Source organism: Pseudorca crassidens, chromosome 12 (assembly GCF_039906515.1).
Source record: "Pseudorca crassidens isolate mPseCra1 chromosome 12, mPseCra1.hap1, whole genome shotgun sequence".
NCBI lineage: Eukaryota > Metazoa > Chordata > Mammalia > Artiodactyla > Delphinidae > Pseudorca > Pseudorca crassidens.
This window is the reverse complement of record NC_090307.1, coordinates 65,177,087-65,196,843: the sequence shown is the minus strand read 5'-3', so window position 1 is coordinate 65,196,843 and position 19,757 is coordinate 65,177,087. Positions and strand designations below refer to the sequence as shown.

The window sequence follows — 19,757 nt, the reverse complement described above, 5'->3', positions numbered from 1 at the left end:
CAGGGCCCCACGCCTTCTTCCAGGATGCCTCACACAGGCCACCCCGCTCCGAGTGCCCTGCTTTCCACGGAGCTGAGGGCCGAGCCGGGAGAGCCTCTGGCGCCCCGACCCCCTCCAAATCTGAGGACCCAAGCCCCTCGGTTAGGGTGCATGTGATCTCTGGACTCTCTTTAGATGTTAGTTAACTGAGTCTTCACTGAAATGGCAGAGACGCACCCCTTCTCCCGGGCTCTGCCTGCCTGGCCCCCCGGCTGGCGTCAGCAGTGGGGTAGCTGGGAGTGGAGGTGGGCACCTCCGCTTCCCACCAAGAACTGCTAGGGGAGGTGGCATGGCATGAGGAGGCGCTGCAGGGGGTTCCTCCCTCCCAGCCCAGGCAGCTGTGCCCCCAGGGCCACGGTGGGGGCTCGAACAAGCCATCAGGAGAAAATACAAGTCACTGTTTAACTCTCCTGACTCAGGGGCCACCCCAGCATGAGGAGCTTTGTCCGTGCCCCAGGAACAGGTGGGCAGGCTACAAGGCCTCACCTGGAGCCTGCTCTCCCCCCGCTCCCCCGACTCCAGCCTGGTGACCCCACTGTCTCTGTGTGCCAGCCACATGCAGATTCTCCCTCTCCTGCTACCATGACCACCCGCCAACCGGGCTCTCCAGCTCAGCCTCATCGGCCCCCTTCTCCACGTCCCTGCGGGCCTCTGCCTCTCGGGCCCCATCTCCACCTGCGTCCAGCATGAGGCTCGAGGCCTTCCCTGGACATGTGTCCCCGTGACAGGTGCTCGGGCGTGTGTACTGAGCAGGTGACAGGACCGAGGGGTGCACTGCCCCAGAGCTGTGCAATGGACAGTGCCCATCTCTGCAGGGCACCGGGAGCCTGGTGTCTTGACAATGACAACCCAGACCTGGATTTTAAAGTGACATCTCCTCGGAGGGTTTTTGGTTTAAAAAAACTCCACGCGCTCATTATGTGGGCACATCCACCATCAGGGAGAGAGTCTGCGCCCCAGGGCCGGTGCTGCCCCGTGCGGTGGACGGGGAGGTGGCGAGGCTGCAGTGGCCTGGCTCAGCATCACGTCTTTCCAGTCCATGGTGGCCGGGCCACCATCTCCCGTGACGGTCACCCAGGGCCTCACCAGCTGCCGCCTGCTCCCTGTCCATGCTACCCTTGGATAGTGGAGCTCCTCGGACCTCAGGGGGCTCAGCGAGGAAGCCAGGACAGCACTTCTGCCCACCGGCTGCTTACTATTGGGTGACCTGACCTCACGGCCCGTGAGCTGGCCAGCGTGCCCACAGTGTCCCTCTGGTCCCTGCCACGCTCCCCACGTGCTGACCCTTGCTGCAATACGCTGGCAGGTGTTTATTTTGCCAACAATCTCCTCATTCGACTCAAGGGCCAGTTTCTAAAGACTGAGACCTCGCTCCCAGCCCACACCTGCACCTGCCCAGGGGGGCCACAGGTGGAGGGGACACCGGCCCGGCATTACCTGGTCGAAGGCCCGGAGAGGGACACTGCGTATCATGACAGTGGTATCCAGGCCGAGCCCAGTGAGGAAGCCAGCACACTCCAGGGCCACGTCTGCCAGAGCAGGCTAAGGAACGCTAACGGAAGCTAGGCAGCAAGACCCCCGATGCCCCCACCATCAGCCCCCGTCTCCACCAGTCCCCAGCAGCCCAGAAGAGTCTCCAACACTGGCTACAGAGACACTCTCCCCACCGCCCCCATCTCTCAAACACACCTCCAGGGCAAGGTGGAGGCTCCCTTCAGAACCCACAGGCCAGGCGGGTTCTGCCTCCACGGGGCCTCTGTCCAGACTCCCTGGAGGTTAACCAAGGGACCTGTGTGGTGAAGGACAGGAGACGTGCCCAGACCTCAGTGTCTCCATCTTCCTGCAGACACACCCTCCACCCTCCCTGGTGTTACTGCTCCCTCTTAAGGAACCGGCCTGAGTGGGGCTGCTCTCCAGGGAGGACCGTCTGCCTCACGGCTGTGTCCAGCTGCCCAGCCAGCGAGTGACTCAGGAAGAGCCTCCAGGAAGCCCCAGCCTCAAAGGTCAACCTCAAATTGTCCCTCGAGCACAGGTCATCCGCCCTGAGTGGGCCTGTAAGTGCCTGTAAGTGCCTGGTTCCAGGTGGCAGAGGGCAAGCCCCATGGGAGAGAGTGCAGTGACGGGGGGAGGTGGGCCTGGGGCCCAAGCTTCCACTCTCAGGATGGTGAACACAGCTGTCTATCTGTCTGTCACCTGCACGAAGCAAAGGATACAGCTGGCCCCAACCACCAACCTGTAAGAAAGATGGACAGAGAGAGAGAAATTGAGTCTCACACGTGGCAGCCATGATGCACGCAGCCGTCCCTGGTGGGGCTCTGAGGGGGACGGGGCCCTGCAGCCTTCATGCAGGGCGCCTGTCAGCTGACATGTCACTATTGCAGAGTCCCTGCGGCTAACTGTTCAAACAGGCTGTCCCAATGTACAAAACCCACTTCCCAGAGCTCCAGCTGTGAATGACAAACAGAGCTGCTGGTTTGGGAAATTGCCTGGTGGCGAAGGAATGAGTGGCCAGGGACAAAAGAGCACGTCCCAGGGATGGGACTGGAGGCGGGACAAACATGGACGAAGCCCAGTCAGAAGAAGCAGGAGGATTTTCCTTCTCTCCTAAGGAAAGTTCTGCCTTGGGTTCCTCTGGACCTCCTGCAGCCAGGCTGGAAACAGACGGGGAGGTGCCAGACGTGGGGCGGCTCCTGGAAGCCCTGTCTGTGGGCAGAACACTCTGGGACCACGGGGCCCAGGCAGACGGCCCACCCCATGCCCACCCAGCCCCACTGCACACAGGCCTGTGGCTGGGAGAGTCAGCTCCCCGAGCAAGGGCAGCCAGGGAGAGGGACACAGGATGCTGGGAGCCAGCAGATCCTCTCCTGTTATTCAGCTGCACACACTCTGCATGCATACACGTGCATACACACACACACACTTGCACACGTGTACACATGAACAGAACTGAACACAGAGTGGAGACTCCCAGCCCAGGCGGCGTGTGGGTGGGCTTGTCAGATCACCCCTCAGCCTTTGAACGAGAGGAGGTGATGCAAGGATGGATAAGCAAATGTCAGCTCTGATCCCAGCAGGTACTAATGATATAATTCCATTTAAACAGCGGCACATCTCTGGGAATACTGTTGCCAGTGCCCTGCGGGAAGCAACTGGCATACGGCTTCCTCTCAGGAGCTGGGACAGGAGTGCCGGCATCCTGTGCAGGGTGAGTGGGGAGAGCTCAGCGTGTGAGGCACACACACATAGGCACAATGCACATGTCTGCGTGTGGGTACACTCAACGTTACACAATCTGCCCTCCCTCAGTCTCGACGTGTATGGGGGAGGGGACAAGCCTTTCTTTAAAATATGAAACTACGAGTTACTTAAAATGCAAACAGGCTTGAGCTGCTTTGAACATCCTGCCCCAATGCAAGGACCAATGAAGAGCATCTGTGTGGACCTCACAGTGCCCTGTGCTTCCACTCAGGGTGGCCATGGCCTGGGCAACCGTGACATGCAGGTGCCAGGGAGCCCACTGCCCGCCTGCTGGCTGTCCTGCTCGTCCGAGCCTTCCTGTCTCCGAAGAGCAGACCCTCTTGGGGGGGGGGGCGGTGGCTGCAGCCTGAAGCCCACAGCCCAGCTCCAGGCAAGGCAGCAACATGGTCTCCTGATTTTGGCAAAAGCATTTTGTTCCTGCAGCCCCTGGGCACCTCCTCAAGCCCTGCAGGGAGCAGGGTAGGGAGGCGGGGTGGGCCCCCCACTCCCACCTCCAGGTCATGGTACCCCCAGCCCCAGGCTACTGGTTCCGAGCCGCCAACAGAGGGCACATCTGGGGGATAGGCACCAGCCAGGCCGGGCCTCAGTGGGCGTCCTTGACCAAGCATGGGTGGCTGAAACCTCAGAGCGGGCAGGCATCCAGTGGCCCTGATGGTCACCTTGGGCCTCATCTTGTCTCCAAGAGGAAAGACGGTCAACAGTGTTGGTTTTCAAACCACCCTGCCCCCAATTCATCAAATAAGTATTATTCTTCGAAAAATGCAGGATTCAAGGTCTCAACCAGAGAACTCCCTTCAAATAGACTGGAGTAAGAAAACAGCAAAAACGGAGCTGGCGCCTGCAGGTGGGGTGCAGGCAGCCCTGAAGGGACGCTGCGTTTTTATTGGCAGGTTTGAAGCTGCAGATGGGCTTTGCCGGCCACCTAGGAGACCCCAGCCTGGGTGGGGCTGAGGCTGGTGCCAGGGCACAGTGCCCACGGCAGGCCCTGCCGGCAAAGGGAGGACCTGGGGCAGCGGGACCTCTGAGGACTGGACACACGGCCTCACACTGCAGCAGGACACCCCACGGGGGCTCCACCTGCACCCAGAGCCCCACTCAGCTGTGTGTGTGTTCGGGGAACCCCCCTGTGTGCCCTTCAGTGCTGCAAACACTGTACTCCAAGGTGTAACTGCCGTGGGATTAGCCTGATCACAGGGCTGACTCTCTCCTTAAAGTTTGAAGGGGGAGGAAGCAGAAACAAAGCCTTCCTTCAGGCCTTGGAGCCCCAGCTTAAAGAGCTCTCCACCTGCCTCTTGAGTCTGAAGGCCCCAATCCGCTCCCCGGGGGTGCACCCACACAGCGTGGGGGCCCTGCAGCTGTCCCGCCAGCACAGGAAATGCTGGGGCCACAGAGCTCGGGGCCCCCAGGAGCAGCTGGACACAGGATGTCCAGAAAGCACCAAGACCCTCGGGGGCAAAGGCGGGTGGGGCAACAGCGGAGGCTGAGGGCCGGCTCTCCAGGCCTGAGCTGCTGGCCACCCAGCCTCATGCAGATGTCCCTGAGCCGCCAGCCGTGGCCCGCACCCTATCGTGGGGAGGAAGACAGGACGCCACGGAGCCCATGGGCCCTTGGGAGCCGGCTAGTGGAGGTTCCACCGCTGCAGGCCGAGGCCAGGCACACTGGGCACCCTCAGCCGCCGGCTGGCCTCCTGGCCGGGGCCAAGTGGGAAGGTCCTGGCCGGCTTCGGGAGGCCTCCAGGGCCGGGGGCAGCCCTGGGGTCCATATTCATTTCAGCTCCATTTTAAAGGCGAGTTAAAATAAACACGGGGAATATTTATAAGGCAAATAAATCTGGCAGAAACAGCCCCTCAGAGTGTGAGCAGAGGCCCCCCCGGCCCAGCCCAAGCTGATAAAATACAGAAATGCTACTGTAGACCCTCGGGCTTATTTTGACTGCGGGCAGGAATGTAAGGAGTAAACACTGACTCCCGTATCACACTGTTACAACTTGCATCCACAGCTCCGCACAAAAGCTGCGTTTCACAGAAGCATCGTACAGGGATATATCTCCAGCTTAATTTTTAAAAAAACCATTTCCTCACATAAATCATGCTCAGAATGGAACGGGTGACTGATACATTGCAAACACTTTTTTCCTTAAACAATAACATACCTAGATTCCTTCTAAACGAAAGAGCTTTTTTAAAAAAAGTCTTCTAAACGTTTTTTTTTCTGAAGAAAATAAACACTTTCCTGACCCCAATATCTGGGGCTGTCTTCCTGGCCGCGCAGGCCACTGCCCCAGCACGTGGTCACTGGGGGCAGCTGCGCGGGGCCCCTGCGCCCGGGCCTCCTTCCGGCCTGTGCGGCCTCTCCGCACACCAGCCTCCGGTGAGCAGTGGGCAGTGAGAGCCGCCAAACACCGGCCCCCCTGGAGGTGGACTTGGCTCTCAAAATGTAACGGGGAAATAGCAAACAAGAGAAAATAAAACACACAGGGACTAATTTAAGAAAAGACCAGGATTCAGAAACTGCTGGCCTTCGCTGATGGGCGGAGATTACCGGGCCACACGGGTGGCCTCGGCCAGGCCAGAAGCACAGAGCGGGGAGCCAGTGTCCAGGCGGCCGCAGGTTGAAGGCCATCGGCACCACGGTCTCCACAGTCCACCTCGGAGAGGCTGGCAAAGTGCCTCAGTGACCCAGAGAAATCAATGCGCAAGAAAACTACGCAGGTCTGAAGACCACGCTGGGCACTTGCGCAGCGGTAGGGACCCCAAATCAGCGCCAGAGCAGGACTGGGCTCTGCTTGGAGGAGCTTCCAGGCTGGTGGGAGGGGCTGGTGGTGGACGCATGGGACCCCGTCTCTGCCACAGATGTGCTGCAGACGCCCCAAGGCCCTGGGACCCACAGGAAATCCAGGGCTTTTGTCAAAGATTTTGGTGGGGAAAGGCCCTCCTGAACATGCAATAAATCTAACAGCCATTAAGTGTAAAAGAGCCTAAGCTACACTTAAAAAAAATAAGACCAAAACATTTGTATGTCACATTTGTATGTTACATGAATTAAAAGGACAAGCTGAGAAAATCTGCAATTGTAAACAACACGGGATCTCAGCCCTGACAGCAAACCCGCGGGAAGATAAGAAAGAGAAAAGCCAGAGAGAAGGCCCAGGAGCGAGCAGCCCCCATTCACAGCCACACACACTCACACTCACAGACATAGACACACGCTCACTCACAGACACACACTCACAACTTACACACTCAATTTTAAACGGCCAATAATTACACAAAAGACCACATAATAGCAAATGCAAATGAAACCAGGCCACATTTAACCTACTAGTCAGAGACAAAACAACAAATAACCCAGATACTATGGCGTAAAGAGAAAACGTGATAAATGTGACATCAGGAAAATTAACAACTATTGCCAAGTCGAAGCACCAACCACAGCCTGGGGGCCCTGTGGGAGGCGAAGCGGTGGCCAGGGCCAGGAGCCTGACCGCAGATAGAAGTGGCTGTGCTCCCTCCACCCCCCCACAGGGAGCAGGAGAGGCTCCCTTCCCTTCAGGCCCCATGGAAATGCCGAGGCAGCATCAGGCAGGGAGAGCAGCACAGGCGCCCAGCCGGGACCGCAGTTCTCTACCGTGGACACAGCCCTGACCGTGCACACGACACATAAGAAACACTGAGACAACAAGAAGACGCACGTCGGGGTTTTCACTGCAGCCTTTCACAAAGAGGTGGCCGCGAGTGGTGGGAGGTCACACCAAGCCACCCCCATGCCAGGGGCCGTGCCCAGCCCTGAAAAAGGACACCTCGTGAGGCTGGGATAGCAGGGACAAGCAGAGCGCGGCACGAGCACACGCGCAAGCTCTCACACATGTGCTCACGTGTTCACACACGTGCTCACATGTACACATACATACCCTCACCCATGCTGACACATGCACACTTGCACACGCCTGCCCACCCCGGGGCATGCCCTCGGGCCATCGGCAGCTGGTCCCCCGCAGCCCAGCACTGTGACAGCCGAGCCTCTGTCGCCCTCTGGTGGCCTCTATGGTCCCTGCGAGCATGAGGTCTCCTCAGTGCCCTGGCAGCAGCACCCAGACCCGGACCCCATGCCAGGAGTGAACCCAGCCCTTGGCCACGGGGGTGCCAGTCACGCTGCGGGCCTGACTTCACAGGTGGGCTCTGGTTTCTGGCAGCCCGAGCCTTTGCTGATTTCAGGGAAGCCCAGGTGACAAACAGATGAAAACGGGGACGTTCAATTGGAGCCGGAGGGGGACCAGGGCTTTCCCCCAGGGCCCACCCACCTACCCGCATACCCAGATGGCCCTGAGGACCCACTGGGACCTGCGGCTCCTGGGAACCCTGGTGAAAACCTGCGCCCCAGACAATAACGGCCACGCACTGTGACTCAGTCCTGGGAGAGTGTCAGCCCCAAATGGGCACAGGGCCAGGCTTTTTGCCCTTCCCTCAGGTAGGTGGGAAAGAATGCGTTACAGAGGGGCAGCAGCATGTGCTCCCCGCCTGGCTGTGTGCACAGGGGAGTGGGGCCCCTTGGGCACCCCCAGGCCTTACGTTTTTCCAGGGGACTCCTTCAGCCAGAAGATGTCATCACTCGTAATCCCGTATTCCAAGGCACCTTCGATCTATCCGGGAAAAGGGTCAATGTGAGGCCTGCGTCCCCGGCTGCCCCCGGGGCTCCCTCTGAGGACGCCCAGTTTGTAGACACAACTGGGCCAGAACCACCTGCCCACATGTGGCTGCACCTCCTCGGGTGCGGCCTCTGGGACAGGGGATACGGCCGCTCCCTTGGGGGCCCGGGGCAGCTGCTCCTTCCTCTTGCTCTCCAGGATTCCCCCCAGATCCAGACCCAGGGCTGTGGGGAGCAAGGGGTGAAGCGGGGTGGGCCGGCTCCCAGGGCGCCAGGCTGGAGGCTGGATGCGACCAACCGGGGGCCCTTGAGGGACAGCATGGTGGGCCCTGTGCCCGGGAGTTGTCCAGGTCACCCCATACCCCAGCAGGTGGGGGACACAGGACACGTCCTCTCTATAGCCCCTGAGAGTCAGATGTGCTGGGAGAGAGGAAACGGATTTCAAACAGTTTACGGTTCCAATTGGCAAAAAAAATAAAGTCAGGAATTTCTTAAGTTTGCTCAAGAAGATCGAAAGGTCTGGATATCAAAGGGACTAAAACACAAAAAGTGTTGGCAGGCTCCGGGGCGGGCAGCCAAGAGCAGAGTGGCCACTGAGCGGCTTCCCCAGGACCCGAGGCTCCCACTTCACCCACCCCCCACCGCCCCTCAGGCAAGCGGACAGCAGGGAGAGGCCGGGCCAGTCTCCTCGCAGGCACTCTGGCAGCCACGTGCAGGGTGGAGCTGAGCTGATCTCTGGGTCCCAGGAACTGACCTTGGCCATCAGGGGCTTTGAGTGGAGCCAATGTGGGCCCAGCTGTGGGTGAAGGATCACTAATGGTCACCACTTGGCCCCTGTCTGTGTGGCTACTGGAACAAGAGCCCTCCCCTCCTACGGAGCCACACATCCTGCCCAGGGCCACCTGGCACAGCTGTCTGGTCCCCTCTGGAGGCTGCTCTTGCTGGGCTGACAGCGGCAGGGGCCACGTCACGGTCTGAGGACTGGAGTGGGCACTTGCCTTGGCACCCTCCCAGCTCCTGTTTCCAGTGGAAGCACAGAACTGGACGGAGGTTCAGATTTAAGAGTCTGCAAGGAGGCAGAACCACGCCCTTGGTCCTCCCCATCCACCTGTCTGGGCCTATGTCTGGGTCTGGGGCGGCCTTGAGCACTGGCCTCCAGGCCCCGCAGAAGCAGGTGGTGGGGGCGAAGGCAGAGCGCCCCCCACCAGGCTGAGCACTGAGGGTGGGGAGCCTTGCAAAGACGGGGAGACTTCCTGGGTCTGGTGTTTAAGCACATCTCTGCCCAGTCACTGGCTGGCCACTGAGCAGAGACCTCAGTAGCCTCACAGGACACAGAATAAAAAGTTCACAAAATCGGTCCAGAAAAATCACCCAACAGACAAGCAGCAATAAACGAAATCCCAAAGTGGAGGGAGATCCTAGCTTCCAGAGTGAACATGTCATTTTGTTTGAAATGATCACTTTTCAGTAAAACATCACAAGACACGAGAAGAAACCAAAAAGGATGAACCCCACGCACTGCAGGTGGGGATGTAAACGGTGAGGCTGCCCCCCCGCCCTGGGGGCCTGGGACCTCCAACCCCAGACACCCCCAGGTGTCTGCCCAGGAGAAGGGACAACTCGCATCCACATGGGCTCCCAGCAGCATCACTCATAACCAAGTGGAAACAACCCAGAGGTCCACCACGCAAGCGGACAACAGAATGTCACACCCACCGTGGAACATCACTCAGCCGTAAGCTGGTCAAAGAGGCCATGCATCTCATCCCACTGATGTGAAACGTCCAGAACAGGCAAATCCACAGAGACAGAGAGCAGGCTGCTGGGGCCGGGGGAGGGGGGCAGGAGCGACGGCTGATGGGGCCAGGGTTTTGTTCTGGGCGAATGAAACATTCTGAGATTCAGTAGTGGGACCGACGGGTGAACGACTCTGAATAAACTGGAACTCACTGGACTGCACCCTTTGAAAGGGTGCATTTTATGGTATGTGAGTTTCACATCAACTAAAGAACAAGATTTGGGTTTGGGGGAGGATGAACCAGGCTTAAGTCCCAAAGGCTCCAACATTCTGAGGCTAAAAAGGAGGAATCAACAAGGGAGATAGAGGAGAAGTGATGTGGGGACAGGAAGAGGGCAGGCGGGGGCTGGCCCAGCAGCTGAGCCGCTCTCGGGACTCAGCCAAGTGGGGATGTGGGAACCTGGCTCAGCAGAGGGCACTCGAGAGCACGGGCAGTGGAAAGTGACAGCTGTGAGCACAGGGCCACTTGGAGGACAGGGGCGAGTGGGAGGTGCATGTCACCAGACCATGAACGGGGTAGGGGGGTGGGGGCTCCTGAGGACACTCACGTGCGTGGGGTACCTTGGTCGCCCTCCGGTGGCGATGACAATGTGGTCGGCCGAAAGCAGAGTCTGAGAAGAAACCGAGAAAGCCACAGTCACCCAGGTAACCTGCAGTCCCCATTCGAGGGCTCCACCAGCTTCCCCATCACAGCCTCTGCCCTGCAGTATGGACCCTGTGGCAGCAGGCCCAGACACTGGCAGGAGAGCCTCTAAGTCCAAGCACTTCACAGTTTACACAGGACTGCACGGGTGGTAAGGTCTCCTGGAATCCCCGCAAACCCCTGCAGGGCTGCAGCCGCCCGAGCAGCGGGCAGCCTGGCGTGGTCACTTCCTCCTTCACAAAGAATTAGACTGGCCTCAGCCCAGAGGAACGTCGTATCAATCCCAGCAGCGCTGATCTCCAAGGACAGCACTGAGACCGAGCAGAGCTGAGGTCCACCCGCCTGGGCCACAGACTGACCCACGGACTGGCCCGTGCTGCCCCAGGGGCCCCAGGAGGAGGGTGCTCACCTCTTCCCCACCTTTTGAGACACCACAAACCATGTGTGGGTTGACAAAGCTGGCCTTGAAGTTAAAGTACTTCACTTTTCTGCAAAATAAAAATAGGATGTTCAAACATTTCCTCTGCAAATGAGGCATCACCTCAGGATTAAATAGGGAGCACTAGGCAGATGGCTACAATGTGAGCTCGGGCCACCCACGGCTCACGAGGGGCAAAAGGAGTGTGCGGACCCGCACCGGGAAGCATGGGGCGCGGCTGCTGTCTCCCCAGGGTTCCTCGGTACGTGGTGACCACAGCTGCCATGCAGGGGCGTCTTAAGGGCCCAAGCTCAGCCCTGGTGTGTGAGGACGGAGGTGGCCGGGCCTCCCCCGAGGTCAGTCCTGTCACCTGGACACCCTCCACCAGGAAGGGGAGGCCCCCACATGCACCCAGTTACCCTCCCCCCAAAACACCCATGGACCTCCTGCTGGTGAGGGGGGTGCCCAGCAGGGAGGGGACAGTGAGGATAACAGGCACTGCGAGGGGCGAGGGTGGCCGGGCTTTCTAACCCGGGTCTCACGCCTCCTCCTCCTGGGGAGTCCTCATGTGCCCCAGGACCTGCCCAGAGCCTAGCGCGGCGTCAGTACCTGTCCTGCAGCTGGACCCGGTGCCCCCAGTTCAGGGACTTCACGTGGTTTTGAACGGCTTCTGCCATTTTCCCCCTGTTGACACAAAGCACGATGCTTAAAGCCACCACACAAGTGTCAGCTGCGGGTCCCGCCACAGATTATTAGAGGCAAACAGCCCTTAACAGAAATGCCCAGAGGCAGAGGGGTTTCTCAAGGTGGTAAAGGTGATGTCTGTCCCCACGGCTGCTGCCCCCGGGCCAGGTTTGGGGCTTCAGACCGAGGGGCTCCAAGCGGACCATGCGCCACCCGCCAGGCCTGAAGCACTGCAGACTTTGGGCCGAGCGTCCTTCCAGGGGTGTCCTGGGCGCCGTGGGGCAAGTGGCAGCGTCTCAGGCTCCACCCAGGGGATGTGCAGCCCCCACCGTGGAGATCACCAAAAACGTCTCTAGACTTTGCCCACTGCTGGGGGCCCAGAGGTGCCCCCAGGTGAGAATCGCGCCCACAGCTCCTGCGAGGCTGATGGGATCGGCCGTCCCCCACGTGCCCTCACCAGTCGTGCGGGGGCTGGGCCACCTTCCAGCCGTAGTGGGAGGCGTCGCGGATCATGCCCCCTAGCAGCGCCGCCTGGTGCATCAGCTTCTTGGGGATGCAGCCGACGTTCACGCAGGTGCCGCCAAGGCCCCACCGGGTGCCTGGGGAGGTGGGAAGAGCACACAGGGTTCAGGTGAGCCAGGCCAGCCCTGCTCTATAGCTGTTTCCAATTCCTTTTAGTTGCTTTAACTCCAACGCGGCCCAGGTGAACCTGCCGTGTGGACGCGCCGGCTGCGGTTGCATTCAGACTTGGTTTAAATGAGAAGGATGAGGAACCTACAGTGATGGCAGCTTCCCCGAGAAGCAGGACGCTGTCCAGAGACTGGGCAGTAGTCCAGGGCTCAGCCACCCTCTGTATGTGAACCCCCACCTTCTCCAGGACACGTGGCTCCCGGCAGGGGCTGCCTACCTCGGGGGGAAGGCTCCACGTAGTCCACCACAGCCACCTTCTTCCCCAGCTGAGCGGCTGGAAGGACCAGAGAAACAGGCAGGTGAGTACAACCAGGGACTGATTCAGGGTCGGGGACCCCAGGAGCCCATGAGGCCCAGAGAAGGCTGGGGAAGGACCAGGCCAGCAGCCGCCCATGAGCTATGCAGCCGGGTCTCCCACTGCCTCTGCTCCCAGCTATGCTGCCCCTAGATGGGCACCCCGACCTCTTCCTGACCTCAGGCTCTGCACCACCCACCAGAGCAGTGCTGGGATGCGTCCCCCGCCCCCCCGCAACCTGGTTGCAGGTCCAGCACAGGCCCAGGGCCCACCCCAAGCACACTCCCTGGAGGCATCACAGGGAGGCCCCCGGCTCGCTCCCCAGGCCTTCCCTTACTCCTCTCTTCCCCAGACACCATGTGGGGTGGCCCTCGGTCTACGCTGGTCAGAGCCCCCAGGTGGACGTTTGCTGCTTCCTCTCAGGGTGAGGAAATGGAAGCTCGGAGGTCAAATGGCAGGTTCAGGTCAGCCAGGCCCCAAGACCAGGGCTCCAAACTGCACCCTTGCCTGGAGCCCCCAGCTATCAGCAGGCTCCCCCAGCCACAAGCCCCAGGTTCTGAGGTCAGGACTAATCACGGGCTTCCTGCTGGCTCGCCTGTGGCACTGCATCAGCCAGCCCTGGTCCCTGGCCGTGACGGCCCCGAGGGCACGCCCCACTTGTATGTCACGAGCCCACGAGTGTTTGAAACACTACAGAACATGCTTGATTCATGGCTACCAGCTACCAAGATTAGAACCAAATTTTAGAAGTCTTCATTAACAAAACCATTTCATTCAACTGAATCAAGATGGGATCCCAGTGCTTGATCTGAAGTCTCCGGCCAAGGGGACACCTCAGACATAACAACGCCCGGCTCCCAGATCTGATCAGGATGGAGCAACAGGGACCAGAGTTAGCCTCCTGCTCAAAATAACCAAAAATCCTGACAAAATACGTGAAATAATGGTTTCAAGAAACTGAATAAACGAAAACAAAGGCCAGCGATCTCTGAGAGACAGGAAAGGGACGAGGTGAGCCCCGCGACCAGAGAGTCTGCAGGACACAGCATGGAGGGGGCCCAGCAGGCTCTCGGGCTGAGAGTTCCTGGGACAGAGGAGAGAGAGGGGAAAGTACCTAAGGCCGGGACAGTGCTGCTCCCAGAAGCCAGCCTGGAGAAACGTTAACTCCTGGAGCACTGGGTGAGCATTAGGAAGGTCATGCCTCAGCAGTTGAGAATAATTAGCCCCAGACTGGGCACAGCACCAGAGCGCCTAACAAATCTTAAGCAGAAGTCTCAAAAAGATCAAACTGTCTGCAGCTACATCCCAGAACGTGCTCAGAAATATTTCTAGGAAGATAAAAATATCCAGAAACCAGCAAGGTAAAGTCCAAAGTGTCTGGCACTCAAACAAAAATTACCAGGCACGCCAAGAAGCAGGAAAATACAGCCCTTAAAGGGAAAAACAGTCAATGGAAACTGACCAAGAACTGACACCAACGTCAGAATTAGTGGGAAAAAAAGTAAAACAGGTGTTTTAACTGTATTCCACATGTTCAAAAAGTCAAGAAGTAACATGGAAGATAGAAAAAAGGACCCAAGTTGAACTGTAGAGATGAATACTGCACTGAGTGGGGTTCATGGTCGAGTAGACATCGCACACTCTTTTATTAGTGAATTTGAAAACAGGAATAGAAACTATCCACAATGGCAAGAGCTCTCATGAGCTCTGGGACAACCCGGAGCTGCCAGATGCTCAAGTCCCTTATAGAAAATGGTACAGCATCTGCAGTAACCTTTACCTTAAATCATCTCTAGATTATAACACCTAATACAACGTTAACACTGTGTAAGTAGTTGTAAATACAGTGTAAATGATAAATAGTTGCCAGTATGCGGCAAGTTCAAGTTTTGCCTTTTGGAATTTTCTGGAATTTTTTAAAAAATATTTTTTTGATCTGTGGTTGGTTGAATCTGTGAATGTGGAGCCTGTGGATACAGAGGGCCGGCTGTACTGTTCCCTTGAATTCTATACTCAGAGAAAATATCTTTTTAAAATGAAGGCAGAGTAAAGATGTCTTCAGACTCACAAAAGCTGAAAGAATTTATAACCCCTAGAGCCACACGACAAGAAATGTTCACGGACGTCCTTCCAGTAGGAGGAAAATGATGCCGGGTGGAAATTCAGATCCACAGAAAGGAACGGAAGCCCCAGAAATGACAACCACATGGGCAGATGTGTTAGCTTTTTCCTTATCACTGAAATCTCTTCAGAAGGTCACTATTTAGGGACTTCCCTGGTGGCACGGTGGTTAAGACTCTGCGCTCCCAATGCAGGGGGCCCAGGTTCGTTCCCTGGTCGGGGAACTAGATCCCACGTGCATGCCGCAACTAAGAGTTTGCATGCCACAACTAGGGAGCCAGTGAGCCACAACTAAGGAGCCCTCCTGCCACAACTAAGACCCAGCGCAACCAAATAAATATATAAAAATAAAAACAACAAAAAAATAATCAGTATAAAAAAAAGATCACTGTTTAAACAAAAGTTGTACAATGTGCTGTGGGGTTTGTAACATGTAGAAGTGGAACGTGACTGGTGGGAGAGTGTCTCCTGAAGGGGGACCGTGACATGGAAAGGTGCATGTCTCAAACCCGGAGGCAATGACCTCACCACGTCTGCACGTTAATCCACAATGTACCAAAGGCCTAAATGTAAGAACTGAAGCTGTGAGGCTCTCAGAAGAAGACAGGCCTAAGTCTTTGTGACCTTGGATCGGCTGTTTCTTGGATGTGACACCAAAAGCACAAGAAACAACAGATCAACTGACTTCATCAAAATTAAACACTTTTGTGCTGCAAAGGACACCATCAAGAAAGTGACAAGATAACCCCTAGGATGGGAGAAAGTAATTGAGAATTATGCATCTGATACGGATCTAATATCCAGAATATACGTGTGTGTGTATTCTCATAACTCAATAATGAAAAGACAACCGAACTTAAAAGTGGGCAAAGGTTCTAAATAGACATTTCTCCATAAATACAGAAATGGCCAATAAACACATGAAAAGATGCTCCATTAACCATGAGGGAAATATAAGTCAACCACAATGAGATACCACTTACTTCCCACCTACTTAGGATGGGCTATGATAGAAAAGACAGTAACGGGTGCTGGCGAGGATGTGGAGAAATTCGAACCCCACACTTCCTAGTGGGAATATAAAATGGTGCAGACACTTTGGAAAATAGTCTGGCAGCTCCTCAAAAGGTTAAACCTTGAGCTACCCTATCACCCAGCAATTCCACTCCTGGGAATCTGCCCAAGGGAAATAAAAGCACACGTCCATACAAAACCTGCAGAAATGTTCAGAGCAGCATTACTCATAACTGCCCCAAGCAGAAATAACCCAAAGATCCACCAGCGGACAAGTGGATAAACACAATGTGGTTCGTCCACACTATTCAGCCCTAAAAAAGGAACGAAGTACTAACACACGCTGTATCACAGATGAACACTAAAAACATCATGCTGAGGGAGAGCAAAACCACACGTTTCTATGAAACATCCAGAACACAGGCCAGTCCATAGAGGCGGAAAGGAAACTAGTGGTAGCCTGGTGCTGAGGAGGGGAGGGAGACAGGTGACTACCAGTGGGTACAGAGTACCTGGGGGTGATGAGATGTTCTGAAATTGGTGGTGGTGATGGTTGCACAACTGTGAATATAAAATCCACTGAAATAGGCAGTTTAAATGAATGATCTGTATGGTGTGTGACTTGTACCTCAGTAAAGCTGGGGTTTTTTGTTGTTTTTTTTTTTTTTGCGGTATGCGGCCTCTCACTGTTGTGGCCTCTCCCATTGCAGAGCACAGGCTCCGGACGTGCAGGCTCAGTGGCCATGGCTCACGGGCCCAGCCACTCCGCGGTATGTGGGATCTTCCCGGACCGGGGCACAAACCCGCGTCCCCTGCATTGGCAGGCGGACTCTCAGCCACTGCGCCACCAAGGAAGCCCAGTAAAGCTGTTTTAAAAATATGAAACACTAGGGATAAATCTGACATAAGATGTGAAAGACCTGTATATTGAAATGACAAAATATTGCTGAAAGAAATGAAAAAATACCTAAATGAGAGATACACCACATGACCCAGCTGTTCCACTTTTAGGAGATTATCCAAGAGATTTAAAACACACATCCACACAAAGACACAAAGACACACACACACACACACACACACACACACACACACGAATGTTCATAGCAGCACTGTTCACAACAGCCAAAAACTGGAACAACCCAATCCACAGGCTAATGAACCAACCAAACGTGGTCTAGACATACAGTGGAATACTTATCAGTAATGAAAAGGCGTGAACTCTAGATACACACAGCAACACAGATGAATCTCCAAATAATTGTGCTTGGTGGGAGAAGCCCGGAAAGTAAGAATACACACAGCATGATTTCACTTAGACAGAATTTTAGAAAATGCAAACTAATCTACAATGAGAGAAGGCAGATCAGTGGTTGTCCGGGGCTGCAGCGGGGAGGAGTGGGCCAACTGCAGAGACAATGCATTCAGCTCGTAGCTGCTCAGGAGGATCCCCACCCAGCCCGGAGAGCACCACTGCCCTCTCCAGGGGACCCGGAAGCCTGGAGGCCCTGCCATGCTGGCGGGATGCAGGACACAGGACACGTACCTTCCTTGGCACAGGCTAGGCCGCCGGATCCCCCGCCAATCACCAGGAGGTCATAGCACTGCCGCCCTGCAGGGGTGAGGGGGAGACATTGAGAAGGAAGGACCAGGAGCAGCCTGGGGCGCGATCCCCCAGGAGGCCACAGTTTCCAATGTGGTACAGGGTCCACTTTAGGGGATCGGAGTTCCGTCCTGTGATGGTATGGGGTGACCACACATCCCCCAGCAGGCAGGAGGCAATGACGGGGTGCATGTTGTCTGCCCAGATCCCGAGACTAAGCAGGTGAGGCTGGCAGGGGTGTAGTCCCCACCTCCCCACATCAGGAAGGTAATTGAACTGGCAGGACTGCCCTGAACTCAACTTCACCCAACATTCTAGTAGACACGGGATTAAAACGTTTGTCTTGACTCCACCTGTCTTTCCGTTGTAAAGGTCACCCTCTGTCACCAGCGAGGGAGAACAAGGGCGGCCCCTGCATTGGGCAACACGGCCTGGCCTCTCTCAGTGCCCAGCAGGGCCTGGCAGGACAGCGGCTCTGAAACGCCTCTGGGTTCCTTGGAGGCCATTTGCACCCTCCACCCCTGCCCCCGGCACACAGGCCGCTGGAGTCCTTCCTCCCTGCAGAAGCCGCTATCCGTCTCCTGTAAATGCTAGCACAGAAGGCAGGCCAGAGACGACTGAAGCAGGGGGATGGCAAGGGCAGGTGTGTCCTTAGGTGTGGCCAAACTGTGAGAGCCCCGAGCTGGGGACCCTCAGCACCAGGCTCCGGCCTGCTCCCCGTGGAGGGAGGAAGAAATAACAGAAGATCATCAGGACGTGGGGAGGGAGGCAGGGAGGTCAAGGCAGCTAGGGGCTGCATCCAGGTGCTCTCTCATATCCGCTGCTCAGGGAAGCTCTGACCAGGAGAATATCCCTACCTTCCATGGCAGATGCCCATCCCTCCTGCCGCCACTACAGGGTCTAGGCTGTGTCACCCCACAGCCCCACTCTATCAGGCAGAGGGCAGCGCGAGCAGCTGGCCGCGTGGATTGTGGGCTTATCTTTGGCGGTGGGCTCTCCCCACATGCACACCCAGCAGCCCTGTCTGTCTGATAAGCACTTGGCAGAGGCCTCCGTGGGGCCTCTGTAGGCTCCACTGCAGGATATCTGCCTTTAAACACCTGTGGGGTCTGGGTAGCCTGTGGAGGAGGAAGGACTCTGAAGGACCCTAAGACGGGCAGGGAGGGTGCTGCCCTTAGGGTGTCAGCTGGGGACGCACCCGTGCACTCTATGGGGTACCCTGGGGCACCTCACAGCCTGGCTCCCTTCCCCGCATGCAGGGGCTCAGCCGGGAAGGTGTGTCTGCCCCTGTGTCCTGAGCCCACCCTCTTCTGATTTTCTGCTCCTTCCTGAACTCAGTGGCTGGTACAGGGCCTGAAAAGAGCGGAGCCCCGCCAGGACGGCGAGGCCTCGGGCACAGCGTTCTGGGGAGGTGGAGGCCCCCGTGAACCCACAGGCCGCTGGCCACCTCGGGAGCTACCTGGGGGAGCGTCCGCATAGCTGTCCCCCCTGCTCGCTCTCTGCTGGCAGCAGGGGTTCGGGGGCAGGTGACACCAGCATCATGGTCACTCTGGCTCCTGTTCAGGGGCCACTTCTGCCACCCCCCTGCCTGGATGGGGCAGGCATGTTCCTATCAGGAGCTCCGGGGCTGAAGTGGAGGCTGAGGCTCAAAATCAGACCCTGCTGACTAGGTGTTGGCACCGTCCCCAGGCCCTACTGGCTCCTCCTCACCCTGGCCCTGGGGGTCCCCCTTCTGCCCTTGAGCGTGGGGGCAGAACTCTGGGTGCGTGGTCTCCTGCCAGCCTGCATGGTCTGGGCTGTCACAGCAGCTGCAGCATGAGGGCTGAGGGCTTTAATCGTGAAGGTCCTGCCTGACACGTGCAGCAAGGGGGGGCCCAGGGGCCAGCAAAGCCACCAAGAGCAGCCCTCCGTCCCCACCTCAGGAGCTGGTGACCGCCTCCCCAGACTCCGCAGGGCTACCTAGCCCTGCTCCCCAAGGCCAGGGTGGCACGCAGCTGGCCAGGGCTGCCAATATTCCTCCCACAGCACCCTATCCGTGAAGAAGCCCTCCCCCTGTCCCTGCTCCAGCACCTCAGCACTCATTCCCTGTGGGGCAGTCCAGGGGTAGGGTCTGGGGGATGGTCCCTGCAGGGATGTGGTGGGGAGCATGTTGTCATGCGTGGGACCGGCCACACTATGGTGGCAGATATGGTGGCACTGTGGCCAGCTCTGGGGGAGCCCCCCAACCGGGAACCACCACCCCACCCCACCCCACACACGCCCTGTGTGCCCAGCCGGTGCTCAGGACCCTAGCAGGCCCAGCACTTGCGGTCATCGGATTGCTGTCTGGTTTGGTCCATGACCCTTGGTGGCTCCAGGAGGACCAGCAGTGTGCTCCGCTCCCCCATGGCACCCAGAGCGCAGACCGCCGGACTCAGCGTCCCCTCCTTGATTCCCTGCACGTGCATCTATTGAGCACCTGCTGTGTGCGCCCACGGGGCCTTGGGGAGAAGGTGGGAGGTCTGGCTAGTGGGGTGCGCAGGGTGCGAAACCTGGTGACCTCGGGAGATG

General features: G+C 57.4%; 1 protein-coding gene across 5 annotated transcripts in view; it reads right to left on the bottom strand.

Annotated features, from left to right (window-relative positions):
• TXNRD2 (thioredoxin reductase 2) overlaps nucleotides 1–19,757 on the bottom strand; it is a 34,561-nt gene that overhangs the window by 14,502 nt on the left and 302 nt on the right. For all 5 annotated transcript variants that reach the window (XM_067699881.1, XM_067699879.1, XM_067699878.1 and 2 more), the window contains exons 2-10: nucleotides 17,151–17,216; nucleotides 12,392–12,448; nucleotides 11,942–12,083; nucleotides 11,410–11,484; nucleotides 10,792–10,870; nucleotides 10,288–10,350; nucleotides 7,866–7,936; nucleotides 2,253–2,272; nucleotides 1,477–1,568 (exon numbers count right to left, since the gene is read on the bottom strand). In XM_067699881.1, the coding sequence (XP_067555982.1) occupies nucleotides 1,477–1,568; nucleotides 2,253–2,272; nucleotides 7,866–7,936; nucleotides 10,288–10,350; nucleotides 10,792–10,870; nucleotides 11,410–11,484; nucleotides 11,942–12,083; nucleotides 12,392–12,448; nucleotides 17,151–17,216 (665 nt within the window). The remainder of the gene's footprint in view (nucleotides 1–1,476; nucleotides 1,569–2,252; nucleotides 2,273–7,865; nucleotides 7,937–10,287; nucleotides 10,351–10,791; nucleotides 10,871–11,409; nucleotides 11,485–11,941; nucleotides 12,084–12,391; nucleotides 12,449–17,150; nucleotides 17,217–19,757) is intronic.